At 26.7% G+C, this 20,775-nt stretch overlaps 1 protein-coding gene across 3 annotated transcripts; it reads right to left on the bottom strand.

The window, feature by feature from the left end:
* Positions 1–293: 293 nt before the first annotated feature.
* Positions 294–20,514, bottom strand: LOC129960442 (methyltransferase-like protein 25B). 3 transcript variants are annotated; one of them, XM_056073879.1, is made up of 12 exons: positions 20,355–20,514; positions 17,720–17,832; positions 17,488–17,645; positions 15,973–16,103; positions 13,988–14,152; positions 13,298–13,420; positions 12,644–12,685; positions 12,006–12,136; positions 6,465–6,583; positions 4,559–4,688; positions 481–668; positions 294–406 (listed from the first exon to the last, which is right to left on the bottom strand). In XM_056073879.1, the coding sequence occupies exons 1-12, from the start codon at positions 20,466–20,468 to the stop codon at positions 309–311; spliced, it is 1,512 nt and encodes a 503-aa protein (XP_055929854.1). In that variant the 5' UTR covers positions 20,469–20,514; the 3' UTR covers positions 294–308. The 3 variants fall into 3 exon arrangements, with proteins under 3 accessions (XP_055929854.1, XP_055929853.1, XP_055929855.1); XM_056073878.1 differs by lacking the exon at positions 20,355–20,514 and adding an exon at positions 19,639–20,201; XM_056073880.1 differs by lacking the exon at positions 20,355–20,514 and adding an exon at positions 19,607–19,733.
* Between the last annotated feature and the right edge of the window lie 261 nt (positions 20,515–20,775).

Below are 20,775 nucleotides of genomic sequence, written 5' to 3'. Positions count from 1 at the left end.
ATTAACAACATCGGAAGTAACTGGAATCGAAAATTCTGTCTCCCATAACCATACGGTGCTCCAAATCGCACTTTTGTGCCCCTCCCCCTGGCGAATTAAAACATTTCCTAAGTCAGAAGTACAGTAACGCTTTTTAACAGTTAACATGGTTTATAATGTGTGCAAGTGCTACAGGTATGAATCAAAGTTTGACTAAAACATTAAGGGCGCAATTCACTCAAACAGAATGCAACTAATTATTGATAAAAAGAAATTAGCCCCAGAAATGTTTGCATCAAAAAAAAATACTTAACTCAGTTTTTTATTATTTAATTTTTCTTAGAAATCTTACATTTTGCTGATATAAGAATTTGATTTCTTGGAGATAAAGTGGGATCAAATATTGGAACAATGCAACCAGGATAACCTGCAAAATAAAGGACTAATCAGTTTACTCAGCTAGAAAAAGCTTTAAACAGAACTGAAAATAAAGTCACTCACCTTGTTCGTATAAATAGATTAATCGATCTAACAAAATCAGACTTTCAACTACCGGCGCAGTTATCAATCTTAACGAATAAAATATTAATACTTCTTTCCATCGCTCTAAACAAGCCTGAATCTCAGGTAGAGAATAAAATTCATTAGGAACTGTAACTGAAGCTTTGCTAAGAGCTCTTTGTGCATACCTAAAAATAAAAAGTTTGCCAAAAGTAGACAAAAGACAAATGCAACATAATCGCAGAATTCTGACATTTGATGCTATATTTGCAAATCTTATATTAAAAACAATATAAATTTTATTATAAACAGGTTTTACTATATATATATATATATATATATATATATATATATATATAATATAAAATATTGGAGGGACGCATCAAGAAAAAAAAATGTTGACAGCTTCAGTATTTGCGGATCCATCGTTTGTGTTCGGAGCAAATAATGATATTTTAACTACATTTATTAATTTATATAATAAATACTAATTCTATTGTTTACTTTGAAGTTCTTGGTAAAAAATTTTAACTAAAAAGTTTTTTAACTTCAAAAATATACATAAAAGGAAAGGAAAAAAGGGCTAGCCAAAGACGCGTTCCTATTTTTGCAGAAATCACTTGTCAACAAACGGGTGAATTTAACTTTCTCATATTTTCATAAGTTCATGACTTTAACACTTCAATGAACAAGTGAACAGCCCAAGGTACTAACTCCAAGTAAACAAGTTCGATACTGGCCACTCAGAGATGGGTCAAAGGCTAGAGATTTGATCTAACCCACAACTACAACAGGCTCCAATTTCGAGCACCCGATTCCCTTGTTATTTCAGATTCTGGGTCATGGTATGTGTATTTCCAAAAAAATCTATATTGTTAATTACCAGCTTTTAGGTGAGAAAATTGTCATTATAGAGAGATGTATCAAAATACATTGATTTGAGTAAATAGGAACACCATCGACGTCAAACATCGTATGCAAAAGCTTCATTGTACATGCGAAATAAATATTCTAGGAAATGTTAATTTTACATTTAGTTCCAGAAAAACTTCCTGTTGGCTTTTACACCTCTAATCGTCTATGAATAATGTTTAACAAGATGTAATTTTTAGCATACACATATAAAAAAAAATGTCAAATTCAAAGCTATTAAAACTTTAACTACGGTTTTTAATATTTTATTGCTTCTGCAATTCATATTTAACGATTGCAGCTAGTAAAGTCAAATTTCAAATTAGTTCCACAAAAGTTGCATTTTATTCGATTCGAATTTTTAAAAATTTATTTGCAGTTATTCTTTGTGTTTTTGATTAAATTAACAAGAATGTTATCTCCTTCAGGGTCTTTTTTATCAGCTTCCTGCAATCAACTATAATAATACACAAATAACCACTAAAATGATTTGCCCATACATCATACATGCATCAAAATAATTTTTAAGATCAGGAATTAATATTTTAATCTAACCAGATATCGCAAAAAGCTAAAGAATTAAAAAGCAAATCTAATACTATGAAAATGAATAAATAAACTTAATGAAAAAAGCCATTTTTAATCATATTCTTCTTATACTTTTTAATAAAATAAAACAAAAAAGTTAATGTGATAGTAGTTGCAAAGGAGTATAATGATGGGGGTGTAAACAATGGCTCCCAAAATGAGTATACACCACTTGTTCTTTCAATAATGTGTCATTATTCTTTTAGCTGTTAAACTTAAATGTGAATTTAATAAAAGATATACTAAGAAACACAAACTTATCATTCCTTTGTTCTTGTTTGTATGTACAATAACAAATTGTATGTCAAATTTAGAAATTTCTTTGTCAAAAATAGAGTACACAGATAGTTTAACTCGGTAACAAAAAAAAGAAAAAGAAAAAAAGAACTAATATTTCGCTTTTAAAACAGTTTTTATACATGAGTGAGTAAACAAGAGTTTGTGTTACCTGGAATGTTATTTTTGGCTCATTCCTCTGATAATATAATTTTTAAGTATTCTTTATTACTAATGTCGTGTTTCTGAACAGATTTTTTTCCAATTCTGACCATAATTTTTCAAATACAGTGGGGTTTGGGGGACTGAAGTAGAGGATGCAGTTGCATTTAACAATTGCATAATAACTCGCAATTTTGGAGGTATGTTTGGGATCGTTTTTCTTGTTGAAAAATAAAACTTGATCCCAAATTTAGTTTCTGTGCACTTTGCTTTAAACTTCTCTTCAGTATCTCCAAATATTTCATTTTATCCATTATACCAAAGATAAAGACTAAATTATCCACACCATTTACAGACATGCAACCCCATACAAGGATTAAACCTCTTTCATGCTTAATAGAGGTAACAGTATTTGGGGAAGTAGTTCAGAATTAGACTTCCTTTATATATAGCTTTGACCATCCCTCCCAAAAATGTTAAAATTTACTTTTGTCACTGAATATAATGGTTTTCTGAAACTCTAGGTTTAATATATGGTTTTTGTCTCTATTGACTTTGGAATTGAAGGGTGTTTTCCTGATTACCTTACCATGATAATTACCTTTCCTGAGCAACCTTCTAATTGTCTCAGCTGGCACAATCCTGCCTATTGCTGTGAACGTTGCTGTGGCATTTTTTACAGCCCTCATTTTAGGATTTTTGTATTTTTTTCGTAATGCTTCTCTAAATCGTAGAACTAAGAATTTCTTTTCTTCCCCTATCAGGCTTACTTGTTATTAGTTCAGACTTCTTATACTTTTGGAGGATTATTTTGGATGCATCCATGACTCTGTTGAACAGTCTTTGCAATTTCAAGAAGAGATGTTATTTGAATGTTTGAAGAAGGAACATCTTTTCGAGTATCAATGCTTATTTCAGATCTACAGTTCATTTTGAGAATTGAACACTAATTTTCCAGGAATATTACACTATGGTGCATAGTAATGTCAAAATTACTAAACTGGTTCATTTATATAAACATATTAATGGCCAATTCGAGATTTTTATGAAGTACATACTCAATTTTGTGACTTGAACATAAAATGTTAACTAATTTAAGAGGTAATCATTTCCTAATTTCTGTTTGCTTGCTTAATACATAATAAATGAACATTTTATAGTGTTGTTTTAGACGTTTAATGAAGAACATAAGTGATGTAACTCAATTTTAAGAGATGTTTAAATACAAATAAAATTAATTAAATGAACTAATGGCTGGGACAGAAAATGCCATTTTTATGTAGTGACGACTCGTCAGTTCCCAAAAGAAAAATGCTACAAAAAATATTTTACAAAATATTACAATTAAGTTGTTTTTTTAAATATTTTAACCTCTAAATAGCCCAAAATATTTAATTGTAATTATCTAAACAGTATTTTAGAAAACTATAGACATGCCACTTCAGTGTGTGACTACTCACAAAAAAAATGACGTATATTTAGTAAATCAAATGAACTTCCATAGGAGCAACATGAAAGCGAAACCAAAAACTAATAATAGCTAAATTGAAAAGATAAGAAAAATCTATCCAGAGACCAAAGGTAAGACTTGCATGAAGGAAATAAAAAATCAATCGGCCCAGCGTCAAACCTTATCTGTGAACGAAGTAATCCATCTATTATGGAACTCAATAAATTAACTATAGCGGAGATCCATTATTATGTAATAAGCGAATTTTGATGCTTTTTGGAGTTGGTTTCCTAATAGCACAAATTTGTATATATCCTAGTTATTCATAAAGTTTCTGTTTTCGATTGTTATTATTAATACAATTCTGACGACTTTCTTTTCAAAGATTCTCTACAAAATAATCATCTAGAACGTAAAGGTTTGGGATAAAAAACTCGCTTCCCGATTACATTTCATATAGAAACGGATCAAATCAACTCATTATTTTGTGCAACTTACAGCATGACACATTGACTTTTTTAACTTTCATTGCATTTTTGCTCTATTTTTTTTAACTCAAGGACTTATGAATACTCTTTTCAGGAAGAGGTACTACAAGCGACGGGATATAGACAATATTAAATTTTTGAACGTGGCAATTTACAAAGCGTCATTAAAAACACAGAATATAGTTTTTAGAACATTACTTACTCTTGGAATGGTAAACTTTCGGCATTCTTAACACCTCTTAATCCCAAATGCTTTAACTCAGGATGATGATGAACAATACATTGTTCCAAAGTTGCTCTGTAACAATGGATCTTTAGATGTGGGACTTTATCTATGCAATCATAAATAGAAAACATTAATTTCCTTCACAATTATAAAAGACTGTTGCAGGACAGAAACAAGAGAATAATGAAAATCGAAATTTTTCCTTAAAACTAACGGAGAAAAAAATAAACAAAAAACAACTATACAATTAACCAAGATCTGTGATTAATAATAATATTGCTGAAGCCTGACTTCAAAAATAAAGAATTAAAAAAAACTGATAAGCAGAAATCGGATTTGTAAAAGCCTGTTTCATGCACAACTTCAGAATTTAAAATAAAAATCCGTTTTCAGAATCCTAAAGTGAAAAGAATGCATTTAATATCAGCTAAAATGTCTACTCTTAAAACTTATACTGCACTTATATCTTAACTCAAATTCCGAGAAGCGATAATCTTAAAACATATAGGTAAGCATATCCATCATAAATCTCTTTACCAAAACATAACTCTTTAAATAGATATAAAAAATGTTTTCAATTATGACAGAAATACAGTTCCACAGGCAATAAAAGTTTTACAATTGTAATAAGAAAACAATATTATAAAAACATTTCAGTGATTTACTTTTACACAAGACATTTAAGTTTATATTTTCGAATGGTAATTCAAATAGTAAGGATAGCATGTAGTTAACATTACACTCCCAATACTTGGTACCCTGACAGATTTAACTGTCATCAGCTTTGTACACATTGCGATATTTGAAGGTATTAAGAGGAAATTTTTACTCAAGAGTTTAGGAATCTACTCTTTTTTTCTTTTTTTTTTTTAAATATTATACAAGAAATGAGGTTTTACAATCGATTTTCACATATGAATTTAACTGTGTATGAAAACTATTAATTTAGCTGCTTCTGCATGTATACAATTTATAATATTACAACTTCATTTAAATATTAACTATTAATCCGTCTTATCTAATTCTTTTAAAACTTTTAGATCTTTTTACAATGCATAAAAAAAAGGAAAGCAAAATTGCAAATAAAAATTCAACATTAAATATCTAAATCAATTCAGAGATATATTTCACTATAAGTAAGGAACTTCGTTGCTGCTTCTATAATGAAGCAAGAGAATAATCAGTTTTTAAAGATTTTACAGATTCTTACAAGCATTAGATTGATTACATTATGTAATTAAAGAACGATTAGCAAAATTTTTTTCCCCTACACAAGGGAGAATAAATTTACCAAACGTAAAAATATTATAAACTTGAGAATATTTAGGCGCTTTTCACTATATGAATTCAAAACAAAGTTTATAATAAAATTTATTGGAGCAATGTCGGATTTTTTTTTCTTTGAATAACCTAAACATTCAACTGGATTTAATAAACTATAGAAGCACTGTAAATTTCTTCGAACTTGAAAAAGTATTAAGTTTTTTATAAAAAGTAATTAATAAGTGTGAATAAGCATCAATGATACCTTTTAAAAAATTCGTCCCAAAAGAAAATAGAGAAGAAATTAAATTTACTGAAATTTTTTAAAATACAGTGCTGTCGCTGAACAGAGTTCAATTAATTATATGTCCACTAATTTGAACTACGACATTTTTAATGCATTTCGCGTTTACTTGAAATGAATGTTATTCTTATGCAGGATTCGGGATAAAAAATATCAACATAAATCACTGTATTTCTAAACAAATAGTATATAAAACATCCTTTAAGTCGCAATCTTTATTATATATACTTGATCAAAAAGTGCTGTGAAAAACAAAGGCATTACTTCACAAATTGCTAATATAGAAACCAAAGGTTCAGACCTATAAAGTCTTACCATGAAGCCTTTGAATGTACATTTCCAAAGCATGACAAGCCATTTCCTTTGCTTCATAACTCAAACTATGAGATGGCAAGGATTTAACAAAGAGACTAAGAGGATAGCCTTCACTATCTCTAAAAAATAAAATTACACAAAGTTTAGAAAAAATGATAAATTTTTGTTAAACATTTTAATAATAATTTTATAGCGATCTCATTTCAACATAATTACCAATTCAATAAATAAGTAAATTAGTCTTATTCAAAATAGCAGTTTTAATACTGATTTCGTATAAATCAAAATTATCTATGTTATCAAGCAGGAGGTAAAAACTATTCTTTGCTATGAACAGTGAATAAAACTAACTAAAATTTGATTTGTAAAATTGGCTTTTTCTATCAAAAAAATTTTGCTAAATTCTATTGCAAACTATGCAACAAAGAATAAATGGTACAATCTGCCAATAAAAAAAAAATAAAAAAAATAATCTAAATGCTGCATGACACTCAAAAGCTAATATCAAGCATTAAATTACAATCCGAAATTTCCCGTCGTTCTGGAAAAATAGTGTATAAAAAATTGTAAACAAAGAAAATTTCTTCAAATTTAAATTTCTAACTCGATTCTTTTAAAAGAGCAATATCTACTTTGAAATGCAAATGTAAATTCTTTAGATTTATTACTTAGAATATGTTTCAAAGTAGAAAGTAGAGAAAAAATTTTGCTCAAATGAAACGGAATACAAACCAAATCTTTGAATATAAGTTCAGGTTATAATTAAATTTTGATACAACAATAAATAATAATTTGATAAAATAATTATACAAAAACCAGAAGAGAATGGACAAATCGATTCAGCAAACAGATTCGATTTTGCTACATACAAATGGCACTGTTTCGACATATATTGAACTAATTAGGATATTAGGAATGTAGAAAATTCTAGGAAATCCATGATTTCTACAATAAAAATAAAGGATATTTTTGAAATTGGTAAGAAGAAAGTAAAAATGAATATAGCTGTAAAAGAGATATTAAGTAAAAAATAATAATACAAAAAATAATAAATGTAGGAATGGAATGAACATTGGCATTAGATAATAGTAAAGTATTGTCTTTAAAAGTTAAACAGATATATTTAAAAATGAATTCCATTTTCTTATTTGCGATTTTTTTTTTCAAATAAAGCAACTAAATGTAAACGCTTTATCAAAAATGTTCACAACTGACATTAATCATCATTTGATGGACATTTTATGATGGAAATTACGTTCTTAAAGAATAATATTTTTTAAAAGAATCGCTTTATTATAATTTTTCGGATACTATAAAAATAATCTTGATGAAATATTTTATTCCGTCTTAGTTTTTTCAGGATATCTGTTTAATAAAAAAAAATTTAATAGCATTCAATTGACTATATTAGTAAATATAAACTCGAAGATCCTTATTAAATTCGGTTTTACATATATTGTATATCAAGATTTATTTGTAGATATAAAGATGAATATTAAAAAAAAAATTATTAACAGTAAATTTTTATTTGTCTTTTCATGTTTTCTTATGAAAATTACGAAAACAAATGTATATAATTTTGGATTAATATTTTTAAATGTTTTATCTCGTATCTTTCAAAGTAAGTCGTTTTAAGAACTGCTGGAAAGCCCAAAGTTAAACTATCGAACCAACCAATAAAACGGAAAGTTATATGACTTAATATCTAATTTTATGAATGAAAAAAAAATGCCTTAGATTTTATTATCTTGTATACTCTAACCCCCCCCCCCATTGTTTTGTTTTAAATAACCTAAAATTTCATATTCGGGGGATTTTGAATCTGAGGAAAAGATTGTCATTTGCGACTTTAATGATGATCGAAAATAAATATGAAGACTACCTCTGCAGTCAGAGCGATTTACATGCACTGAAAATGACACATTAACAAATCAAATGACAAATTCTACTAGGTTTTTAACTTTTTGGATTATAAGTAATTAGAAATGTGGAGTATTTTCTATGACAGAATATATGCATTAAATAGCATCACAGGAATAACTTGCTCTTTCAAAATAATCTGTTTGGTGATAATTACTATCTTGAAAATTATAAAATAAAACAATGAATGTGAATTAACCCATTTTTAAGAGAGATATAAAACAAAAACTGTTCATTTCTAGTCGTACATGTAAAAACTTTAAAGTATATCCATTGCTAACATACATACATTTGAACTTAACACAGAATATAAACAAGCCAATATAAACCAAAAAGCACAAATATTTTTTTCTAAAAACAGTTAAATATCTATTCTGATTTATGGCTGCATATTATTCTATGTTACATTAATGCATATGTCAAACTGAAAAGTTTATCAAACTCATTTGTTCTTTAAGAAATGTTGAATTCAAATTAAAAAAAATCCCAAGACAACCAAAATGTTATTTGTCAGATCCATAGTTTTTTTTTTTTTTTTTTCCTTCCCTCAAAAAATATCAAATTTATATAAGCATTTACATATTAAAATTCAGAACAGACAAATCTTTTGTGATCATTTATATGTAACCGCTTTAAAAAAAAAACTTTTAAACCAAATTTAATATCCCTTAATGCATTTTTCTACTCATGAAATTTTCTTTATTAATGTTTTTTGGATGATTTAATAATTGTAAGTAAATCGGAAAAAAAAAATCAAACAATAGAACTACAAAAGCTAAATACAAAAAAATTGCCAAAATGTGGCAGTAAAACTTTTTCTAGTGTAAATTACTGACGGAATTTAAAATAGGATTGCACTCCATATAATAATAATATGATTTAGGTACATCCAAGGAGGTAGGAATAAATTTAAGGAGCTAAACTTTCTCCTTTGTTTTAGTCGTTATCAAGCTCGTTAACGGATGCTATTTTTCTTTATTCTGCATGGTTCATTCCAATTTCTGGTACTTATTTTCCATAAAGTAAAATTGCAAGTAACTACAGGTTCTATTATCAAAGGAAGTACAACATTTGTGAGTATTAGTATAAATCTTGCTTTAGATCATATGTAAAACAAGATGTGCATCAACTATTCCTAAAATTTAGTAAATCAGAACCATTCCCGAATCAAATCAAATTTTTATATATTACATCTATAACTATAAAGTGAAATATATTGTACAATGCAGATGTTGTAATATAAATGGCATTTGCTACTTCATATGCCATTTTTAATAGTAATATTCTTAAATAACAGGGAATGATTGACCAAAAGACAAAAAAGAAAAAATCTAAAAATGCATCACGAAACAACGCACAAAGAAAAAACATGCAAAAAGTATGAATTAAATAGTCAATCTATGGAAAAAATTATCAAAACTACAACCCATATGGCTTTTATATTCATTTCAAAATGTTTATAAAAGTAAAAAATCAATACCATATGACTTTCTCAAAAAGGTTTTTAAAAGAAAATTGTCTTTTTATTATATATTTGTCTTATTATTACATTGAGAAGTACATTGCTTAGAACAAATTTAAATGAATATAGGACAACAAATATAAAGAGAAAGCCAGTACTTTATTGGAAATATACCTCAGTAGCATATTTTAGTAAATATTTCTTTAGTACTCAATGGACTTTTGAAGCATATTTTGGCACATATTACTGGCTTTTGTTTTGTTTTTTACAGGTCTTTCTTGGACATGATTCAACTGGCAATTACTAGTTAGCTCTTGAGAATACAGTTTGTTCGTACAACAAGGAGCGCCATTTTATGTACAAGATTCAGATGCTAAAAAAATTCTTGAGATCTGGGACCTCATTTTTTATAAATGCATATTTCTCACAATTTGGCAGTTTCGCCAGATATTTTCTTTGCAGTTTCCTTTGACACAAACTTTTTCCTTGGACTTAAATAAATAAAGGTTTGTAATAAACATTTTTTTTGTGCAAAAAATTTTATTTTGCAGATTTTTGCTGTTTAATTCATGCTTCTTACAGAGATTTTTGCCTACCCTATATTTTAAATAGTCCTTTTTATACAACTGAACTACAGATTTCTTTTAAGTCTGAATTGCATCGTCGAACGATTCTACACTTAGTTTATTTATTTCAAAAATAATTATCTAACTTACGATATTAGAACTAAATTTAACTTCAGGCTCATGAAAACAACTCTTTTTGATCAACTCAACTTCAGGCTCATGAAAACAACTCTTTTTGATACTAGTGGAAATGGCCTGAAATCTTTAAATCACATCCACTAGCTCCTTATGCTGTGATTGTTGCGTAAGGATGCATCCTTGTACTATGATGGCAGCAGGAGAGTAACTCCAACCATAAGCAATCTTTCTACAACACTAAGACACCAAAATCAGGAAGACCTTGCATTACTGTCAAAGAAAAAGACCGTTTCCAACAAAAAAGATCAATTGGCGATGTTGATTGCAACAGCAAATTATCCGGGACCATCTTCTGTAATGTTCGTGAATATTCAGCATTTGCTTTCCATACACTTTTTGAAAAAAATTTCATTATACCCAATCATGACTTAGGGACTTTTACCATTCTCCCATAAATATAAATTGTGTGGGGAATTTAATTTTTTGTATTTAATAAATAACAGAATTTTAAAAAAAGCAAAAAAAAAAGAGTTTAGAAGTTTTAAAATATGAGAAAAACGAATCCGAGGAAGAACCACATCTCTGAAATAATATTCACAAGATAATACAGATATTCAGAGTTTCAGTTGCATAAACGAACCCTACCACAAATTTAAAAGTCTTGCAAATAAACCTGGAAAATTTTAACGATACAGTGATGCCTTTTTTATAAAAAGACTGAAATAAAAGTTTCCCGTAAAATCAAAAGAATTTTCACATCTTCATAATACAAATATCACCACACACAAATGAAGAAGATAACAATAGCAATTTTATGCATTTGAATTACTTAAAAGGTTAAATATTCTACATTTCTCCACTATCAAATTTAACATACTGATACATTAACTCTATGCAAAATGTTGGATGTGTACAACATATTATATATACGCTAATATACAGTGTAATACAAATATCTAAAACTTCACTTTAAAAATTAAACAGGCTAATAAAATTCTAGAAAAATTCCACAAGTAAAGACTGCAAAAGTTTGCAGATTTTTATATTATTGAGAAGCAAAAACTAAAAAGGTAATCCAAGAGTCTTTGAAAGAGACAAATTCTAAGACAAATATTGCTAAACAAAAAGCCAATGTCTTAAAACTTATTAGAATATTATAGAAAAATCAATATAGTGAAAAATTTTCTACCATAAATCAACCTCACATAGGAGGAAATAAATGAGTCTAAGAGAATGAAATAAATCAAAATATTGAAGTTTTTGATCAAACACACATATTATATATGTGGTCATTTACAAAACCATTTATTCATTGAAAAAGATAAACATTTTAAAACAAAAATCGCATCAATTAATACTATTTTTTATCTTTAAGTTGCTAGTAAATAATAAATATCAATAAGGCAAGATAATAAAAAATTTTAAAAAAATTTTGAAGATCAATATAATACAAACTTAGTTGATTCCAGTTTCATGTAGCAGCATCCAATTGAAAGAAGTACTTGTGATTGGTCACATTTTGCGAAGGTCTTGAGAACAGTTTCAGCAAGATTACCACATGTATGAAGGCCCATTAAAGCAAATTTCTGCCATAATAAATTTTTTTTATCAAAACGGTAGCGTTTTTCTATCCAATAAATTTGAATTATTTGAAAATTAAAACTTTCTCAATCAGTTTCGACATAGACAATACAACAGTAAGTCTGTTATAGCTAACATTTTTTAAGTATGTAAAAATTAATAATTTAAAAATCATCTAACACAAAACATATTAAATGTCCAACTAATAAAAAATAAGCATAATTAACCTTAATAAAACCATGTGATTATCATCTATAGAGAAAAATATGCTTATTAAGAAAATAAAAAAAATTGTTATAAATAAACTTCTTTCCTCTATATGTAAACATTAAATAACATGGAATTAAACATCTACACCATAATTGTTATCATAACTGAAAACATTAATAGTTAAAATTAAAAACAATGTCAGGAATAATTTTTAATTAAATCTTATTAAAAAATTAATTCAATTATTCAAATAATAAGAAAAATCAATTACAAGTAAAAAAAAAAATCATCAACATGCATACCTCGTAATCCTCTAAAGAATGATCCCACGCATGTTTCAACACCTTTCAAAATCAAATAAGTATGCTTAAAATTCAATAATATTTATACAACAAACAGCAGCATTAAGATGAGTTATTACATGCAACTGCTACAACTTTTCCGACATATTGATGCAAGCATAGACTGCATAATTGCATTTAATAAAGACACTGTAGAATTAAACACAGAGCATAAAAAAAATTTCAAGGATAGGGAGAACATTTTAAGATTACTAACAAATTTAAAATCAGAGATTGAAAATTATTTCTAACCGATTATTATGAAATTGGGATACAAATTAAAAAAAATCTATAAAATGTATGAACAAAGCAAGAGGTAGAGTAATAAATGTTACTGACACATAGTCAAAACTATTTAAAATTAAATTCATATTAACTTTAAGAGAAAAAAATCTATGTTTAACAATAAACTTAAGGTCAAATAATGTTAAATTTCATTTCAATTTAGATTTAGATTCAATTTTCATTTCAATTTTTCATTTCAAATTAGAACAAATATTTTCCATGGGATTTGAGGACAATAAAATGGAAAAATTACGATAAGTATGTAAAAATAAAACAAATCTAACAAAATTACAGAAATATACACAAGATAATATTTGTTCCTTCCAGTACCTTTTCTAAACATGATTCAGATGATGAAAGAGTCACAGAACTTTCTACATGATGTGGTAAAGTCTTAACATTTGTTGATACATCACTTTTATACTTCTTTACCCGTCTCAAACTATTTATTGCCTACAATACAAATAATTATGATACAATTCTATAAATGATAAGATACAATTCTATAAATTTTACAAATTTGTGATACAAGCCAGAACCCAACATAAACCCAGAAAATAATTAAAAATTCTGAAACACTAAATATACTATTTAGATATTATTACGAGAGAAGAAAATTATATACTTATACTTTAAATATAATTATATACTTTACTAAAATGAAAGTTTTTCAGACAAAAAAAAAAATCAAGAAGAATTTAAACATACTATCTATGCAACTTCAGCAAAGATTTACTATTTTAATTAAAATTTTAACACCTGTTTTTACAGATATCGATGATTTCAGTAATTGTTAGTTATTAAATCAAATTATGAGTCTTTTTCCTTCTATGTAAATATTTTATAAAATATTTTTGAAGAATAAAACAATAAGGAAAATAAACCAAAAGGGGAGAACAAATTTTCATTCAAAAATCAATCACAAAATGTAGTCCAATACAAATACAATCAACAAGAAAGACAGATGCACTATTAGGATTAAAATATTTAGATAGAAATTATTGCCAAGAATAAGATTACCTGTTTGTCAAATTGAACAGCACCTGATACATGAAGCTGATTAGCTTCCAGAGTAGCTAATTTCAAATTATAACATAAAGCTAAGAGTCTGGATAAATGACCCTGGCCAGAGCCTATATCAATTGCATGCTTTAAGTCAAAATACTTCATCACGGAATCTGTAACCTACAATAAAATACAAAATTGATCAACTAATGAAAAAACAAAATATGGTCAAAATAATAAGAAAATCAAACATAAAACTTAAAAATATGGATAAAATAAAAAATAATGAAATTTAATTATAATTAAATAATTAAATATAATATTTTAGCACTTCATGTTCATAAACAATAAACATAAATAAGAAAAATAAAAAAGTAACTCAAAAAACTTGCAAGCATTTTGTTTACGACTTAAAATGACAGTGTGTAAATCAAACAATATAAACAGTTTTTGAATTATAATAAAGTTAATTTAGAACTTTAATAAACAAAGAAGAGCTAATAACCTATTTGTCATTTACTTGTAAGAATTTCCCTCCTCATTAGAAAAGGAATTTTAAAGTCATTTCATTGCAAACACCTTATATAAAAAATATCAGAAATTATGATAATTTATTAATGCATATAAATTATTTCTGACAGAAATGTAAAATATATTCACTTTTAATATGAAATGCAGCAATCTATGTACTTAAGTTTGCAAAATTCTACACTGTTTATAATATTAAGAAAACTACAAAACCAAAATCCTTGAACCCTTTTTCTTTTCTAATCTTAAAAAAATTTAACAGCATAGAAAATGTAGCAATGAATCTAGCCCTGAATATGAAATAATGGAAACTAATCACAGTTTCATTTGTCATGGTTTAAACCCTTACAAATTTATAATTAAATATTTAAAATTTAATTTTGAAAATATTGTATATAAAATCAAGATAATCAAAATGTGTATATGAAATAAAAATTGGAAATGTAGAGACCTAAGAGTTGCAAATGCTTGAGACCAACAATTATTAATATGATGTCTCTAATTATCTTAAAGCAAAAAAAAAAATGAAGTGCAGTTTTAGTTTGTATGCCTTTCACATAAGAAAACATTCGGGTTTCCACTAACTCGATATCAGCTGGGAACAATGGCAGATTTCCAACTAAGCAGTTGCTTTAGGATGTTGGCATATGGAGGCTAAAGTCAGGTCAATAAAAAAATTTATTACGGACTAGTTACCAAATAAGTGAAATACGTTCAAAAATTCAAAATAGAAATCCTATGAGGTTTGAAATATAAAGATGTTAACACTTCATCAAGTATAATTTGTCATATTTTACTCACTTTGTTTTTACAGTAAAAATGCCAAGAGCATGCTTAAATATGTGTTTTCGAAGAAGGGTGCTATGCTATCATGAGCCATAATAACTAAGAGCATAATATGATATATATTTCTACAAAGTTTCAAATTAAAAAAAAAATTAAACCATTAAGATATTGATTAACTTAAAAATTCAATGAACTGCCAAACTAAACTGATAAATTTGTTTAAAAAGGAATTCATAATGTACTCAACCTAGAGCCACAAAACGCCTACATCTGCCAATTGCCGGGAGGGAAATTTTATCTCAAACAATGGATTTAATACATTAATTAGCTTTAGAGAGACATGGGAATGACTAAAAATTTGCATAAATCCTAAATTAAATTTTTTTATTTGAAATGAAGTAGAACATTCATACATAAAAATGAAAGAATGTTAAGAATTATATACTTTCCTTTTTTCATTATTTGATGTATGCCCATAACCAAATATTATAAGAAATGTTATAGTTCAATAAAATGAAAGGACAGAAAATGCAATAAAAATATAATTTAAAAAACAAAATCACTGAAAAATAAACAATAATTCAAAAACTGAGCAAAATGTGTTTCATTGTATTATACAATCAAAATCTGAATACTTAAAAGCAGGGGAAATTAATTATATAACTTCAATTAAAAGAACTACTAACTTGTGCCATTCTAAAAATTTCATGCTGCTTTTTTGGTTTCACATGTCTCCTACAAAACTCGGGAATCTTCTTATGCTGCCCCGATTTGCTTTCAAATTCACTAGAAGAAAAGCTCCAGCAACATTCCTCAGCTACACAATACAGTACAAAAATTATCAATAAAATTATAAATATTGTTTACCTAGTTCAGAACAATTCAACAAGAAAAATTTCATTGAAACACCATAATAAAATTCTCTTATAAATTTAATAATAAATGAGATTTTTCTTGCAGGTATTTTCATTAAGCTGTAGATGATAATTAATATTTTTTCAACTATAAAAAGTTTAATATTAAAAAAAAATACCATGCATTCATAACTACATTGGAATTAACTATTCAGTATAATATGATTTACAGGAAGGATACAATGTGTTTTTTACAACAGCAAATTTTTCTTTTTTGTCTAATATAAAATTAAAATTTTAAGGGACTCGTATATCATTCAACAAAATTAGTTAAAATAATTTTCTTCCTTAAAATTTTTTCAGAAAAAAAAATTTATTTAATATCTATTAAGCAGAGAGGTATTTTTTCATTTACATTTAAAAAATTAACTCTCATAATTTGATGTCTTTTTAAAACAAATTGTTTTAACTAGTTTAATAACTTTGGAAACAAAACTGAGAATGACAAAAAAAAAAAAAAAAAAAATGTAACTCAAAAATTGGATTTTATTTAAGAACAGGAAGTGCCAAAAAAAATTAAGCAGTGTTTCTCATATTTAAATGTCAAATCAACAATGTTTTATAATGTAGAAAATAGGAAAGTATCCGATAGTCTTCTATATAGTTCAAATGTTTGTGCAAAAAGACTTTTAGTGTGAATATTCCTATAGCTAGTATGAACAGGTCTTAACAATTTTCCGGTATATTCCATTTGGGCCTTTATGGAATTTTCCAGTTTTAATTCTCATTTAATGCCCAATTTTTCATGGATTGGAAACTAAATTAGAATATTATAACAAATGAATTCTTTCATCTGAAGCTTGAAAAACCTACCACAGAACTATTTAGATCTGTTTATTTTTAAAAACTTTAATATGTAATAGCACATAACATTTAAATTTTACAGTCTTCCTAAATTAAAAAGTTAAATAAAAATGCAAAAAAGATTTCATGTTTCATAAATTACTAATGTGCTGATTATTTAGATCTATAAAAGTTTCCTGCTTAAAAAAAAAAAAATAGATTTACCATATTTCATTTTTTTTATTACTACCAAAGTATTTATTTTTATAATTGGTATTAAATAAAATAATGATTTTTCAAAAGCATACATAAAATAATTCCAATACTTGCCCAGCTATTATACATTTGAATTTGTACATAAATTGATTATAAATTCAAACTTGGTAAAATACATTTTTAGACCTTTTCTGAACAAAGCCTCACAATAATACTACATAATCTCATTCTCAAAAAACTCATTTAGAAATTGTAATTAACATTTTAAGAAAAGAATAATATGCTTACAGGCAGAATCAATTTGGCAATTCTCACTCTGAGATTTAAAATTTTCTTCCAGAAACTTTCTTATAACTTCAGGCGAATAAATAGATTTACGAGATAATGTTAATGCAAAAGCACTGGCACGAAATGATAGTAATGTAAGTGGCCATGGACGTCTACATCTACAAAAATATAAAAAAACTATAAAAAAAATTCTTGAAGAACCTGAAAAAAAAATCACATTAAATATGTATACCTAACATTTTCCTCTGAATTTATAAACAATTCAAGGTCATCAATATCGAATTCCATAACTGTCTCAAGCCATCCAGAAGGCAAATGAGTCCACAACTTTTCAACAAAATAATCCTACAAGATACATAAAAATATAAATACTAATATTAAGGACAACTTCAATTATTGCGATAAAAAATATTACTCTCAATTTATATATTTTTCATAGACAGTTTGAAATTATAGTTGTTTGTTGCATCCTAGTAAATCAAAACCATGCCATTTCATGACTTTTCACAGAAGTAAATATAACTCATAAACAAACCTCATCCACAAGTGTAACAATAGTGAATAAGATTTAATTCACAATAACTTATTTCTTTGAATTTATCCCCATTAAGCCTTCATGCAATAATGGATGGCTTATTCAACGTGGCTTGAAAGTTTAAAACTGACTGTCCTGTCTTATATTTAGCATATGATTTCTTCCAGTCAAAAATAGTCTTTGGCTGCAGCCGTTATTCTTTACAGCTCTTGACCAGGTGGTTTATTTACTTTAAAAAAATTTGTCCTAATTTCTTGCTGCATTATTTAGCTGAATATTCATTATCTACAGGAACTTCCATTTATATGTCTTATTTGAATTCACCAATATGCAGTAAGATTTTTTATTTTAATAAAACTTTGACTTTGTTTATGAAAACTGAAAACTCCCAAACTAAAACAACACTACAGAAAAATTTTAAAATGGATCACTATTAGCAGCCTAATTCATAAATTTCTAAAGCTTTCCAATATACAGAAGTCCAAATTTACATTCATTTGCAAACAATTAATATAAATGATCACATCACTAAATTTTTATTACGAAATTTCATCAGTCAGTAAAAGATTATTTTCTAATTTTAATGAACAGTGTACATAAAAAAAAAAAAAAATTAAATGATGCAAATTTTTCTAGAAGATGGTATACATGTTTTACCAGTAAAAAATTTGTAATGCATAAATGAAAGTACATATATTGCATAGCTAAAGCATTATAATTTTTCTTCCTATGCGGAACTTATTCTTCTTTAATGTTTTAACACATTCAATGCATTATGGTTAGAAATATGTGAGCTCATAGGCAATTAAAAGCAACTTCATATTACATTTTCCAATGATTTGAAAGAAAAGAAAATGCAATAAAAGAAGAGAATTGTGTACAAATTTCTCGCCAAGAAAGAAAAAAATTCTAGTCAAACCTATCAAAACTTGCCTAACTAATATAACAAATTAAAAATACATAAACAGATTTGGCGATTAATGATCTTAAAACATAACTCAATGCCACTCAACCCAATGTATCCAATTCTCTTGGATAGCCAACCATGTTTAATTACCGAGTTAAAATCCCTACTTTAAAAGCATATTTTTCAGATTTGATTCAACTGTAATCTACAAGATAAGAACAAAATAAGAATGTACATTGGTGGCATAAAAATTGAACTGAATAGAAAATAAGAATATTAAATGACTTTACTTGGATAATATTATGTATACTTACAACAAAAGAATGAAAATAATTTTAAAAATCTGATTGCTTGCATTTATTATAAAGTTATATTATATAATAATAATTCAAAAACATAGCTCAAAGCTAAATAACTGCGAATAAAATCTGAAAAATGCATTTATTTATTACTTAAAAAGCAATCCATTTACAGAAAAGGCCATAGTACAGGTGATATTATGTTCTAAGACAAGTTGAGAAAATATTAAGTATAAGACTGCATTCATAGGTTGAAAAATTATTTTATATGTAATATACAGAACTTTCATATAATAAAGTACAGTACAATAATATATTCATATAGACAATAGTGCAATACGAAAATAATTATTTGAATTAAATTTAAAAAACATTCACCATTATATCCATAAGAAAATAATACACTTTACCAAAATGTATGCTTCTGTTAAAAATGAAGCGCTTGAAAGAAATAATGTTAACATATGAGCATGTCGTTTTACTTCTTCAATAGTATCCGCGTTGCAAATAAAAATGTCACCTACTTTATCCATCTTATGTAATTTTAAATTTTATACGTTTAAATCAACCGATGACATAAGTTTATTTTATTCAAGATCCACCAGCGATAAAAACTTAAAAACTTCACTTTCACGTAAATAAGATTTAATCCCAGTTGCATCTGCCATTGTTAAAAGATTTAAAACGCAAAATGTTTCACCAAAAATTGCTAGACACTTCTCCCAAAATCCGACTCAAACTTTAAATAAAAGGAATAAAATTATTGTTCTATAAAATTAAATACGAAATTTTGTTCAAATCCTCCAAAGTGGAGAGTAGAAAAAAATTAACATTAGCAATCAGTTATATTCTCGTTTATTTTTTTTTATTGCTTTCAATTAAAAAATAACAAGCATCTAAAAAATTTTCATGAATTAAAATGCCAATAACCACAGGACAACTTTCCACAATAGTGAATTTAAAAAAAAAAAAAAAAAAAAAAACTAGCGTCTCAATCGCAACATTTATCCCTACAGGTTGGGCGAATCCATTGTAAACCTTATTCGCAGATTGAAACGTTTCAGCGAGATGGGCACCAGGGATAAGTGCTGTTTTTTAAATGTTGTGCTGTAACTCAACACTTTACCTGGTTCAATTGAATCATTTTTCGCTGCTTCACGACGGAAAACGTTGTCACTGTTTTTGAATGTAAATATCGGGGTTTTTTTTGTGTTTTTTTTTTTTCAGGAACAGTGCACATTAGGTCTTAATGAAAAATATGTTTCCATATTTTTCAGAACTTTTTCTTTATAGGAATAAAAATTAAGGCATTATTATTATTTACTTTTTTTTTTTTTTTTTTTTTCAGAATCAGTAAGTCACCAGCTTTGAAGATATATCAGTGGGAATATTCGTCAGGCAAAAAGTACTTTTAAATAATTTCGAGATTTATTAACATTAAATTCAGAACCCTGTAAAAACAGCATTAAAAGTAATAAAAAAAACAGTAGGAAAAAATTTAAAGCCAGCTGACGAAAATAAATAGTCTGAAATTTTTCATTTGTACT

This window comes from Argiope bruennichi, chromosome X2, assembly GCF_947563725.1.
Source record: "Argiope bruennichi chromosome X2, qqArgBrue1.1, whole genome shotgun sequence".
Classification (NCBI taxonomy): Eukaryota; Metazoa; Arthropoda; class Arachnida; order Araneae; family Araneidae; genus Argiope; species Argiope bruennichi.
This window is presented reverse-complemented; position numbering and strand designations above follow the sequence as displayed.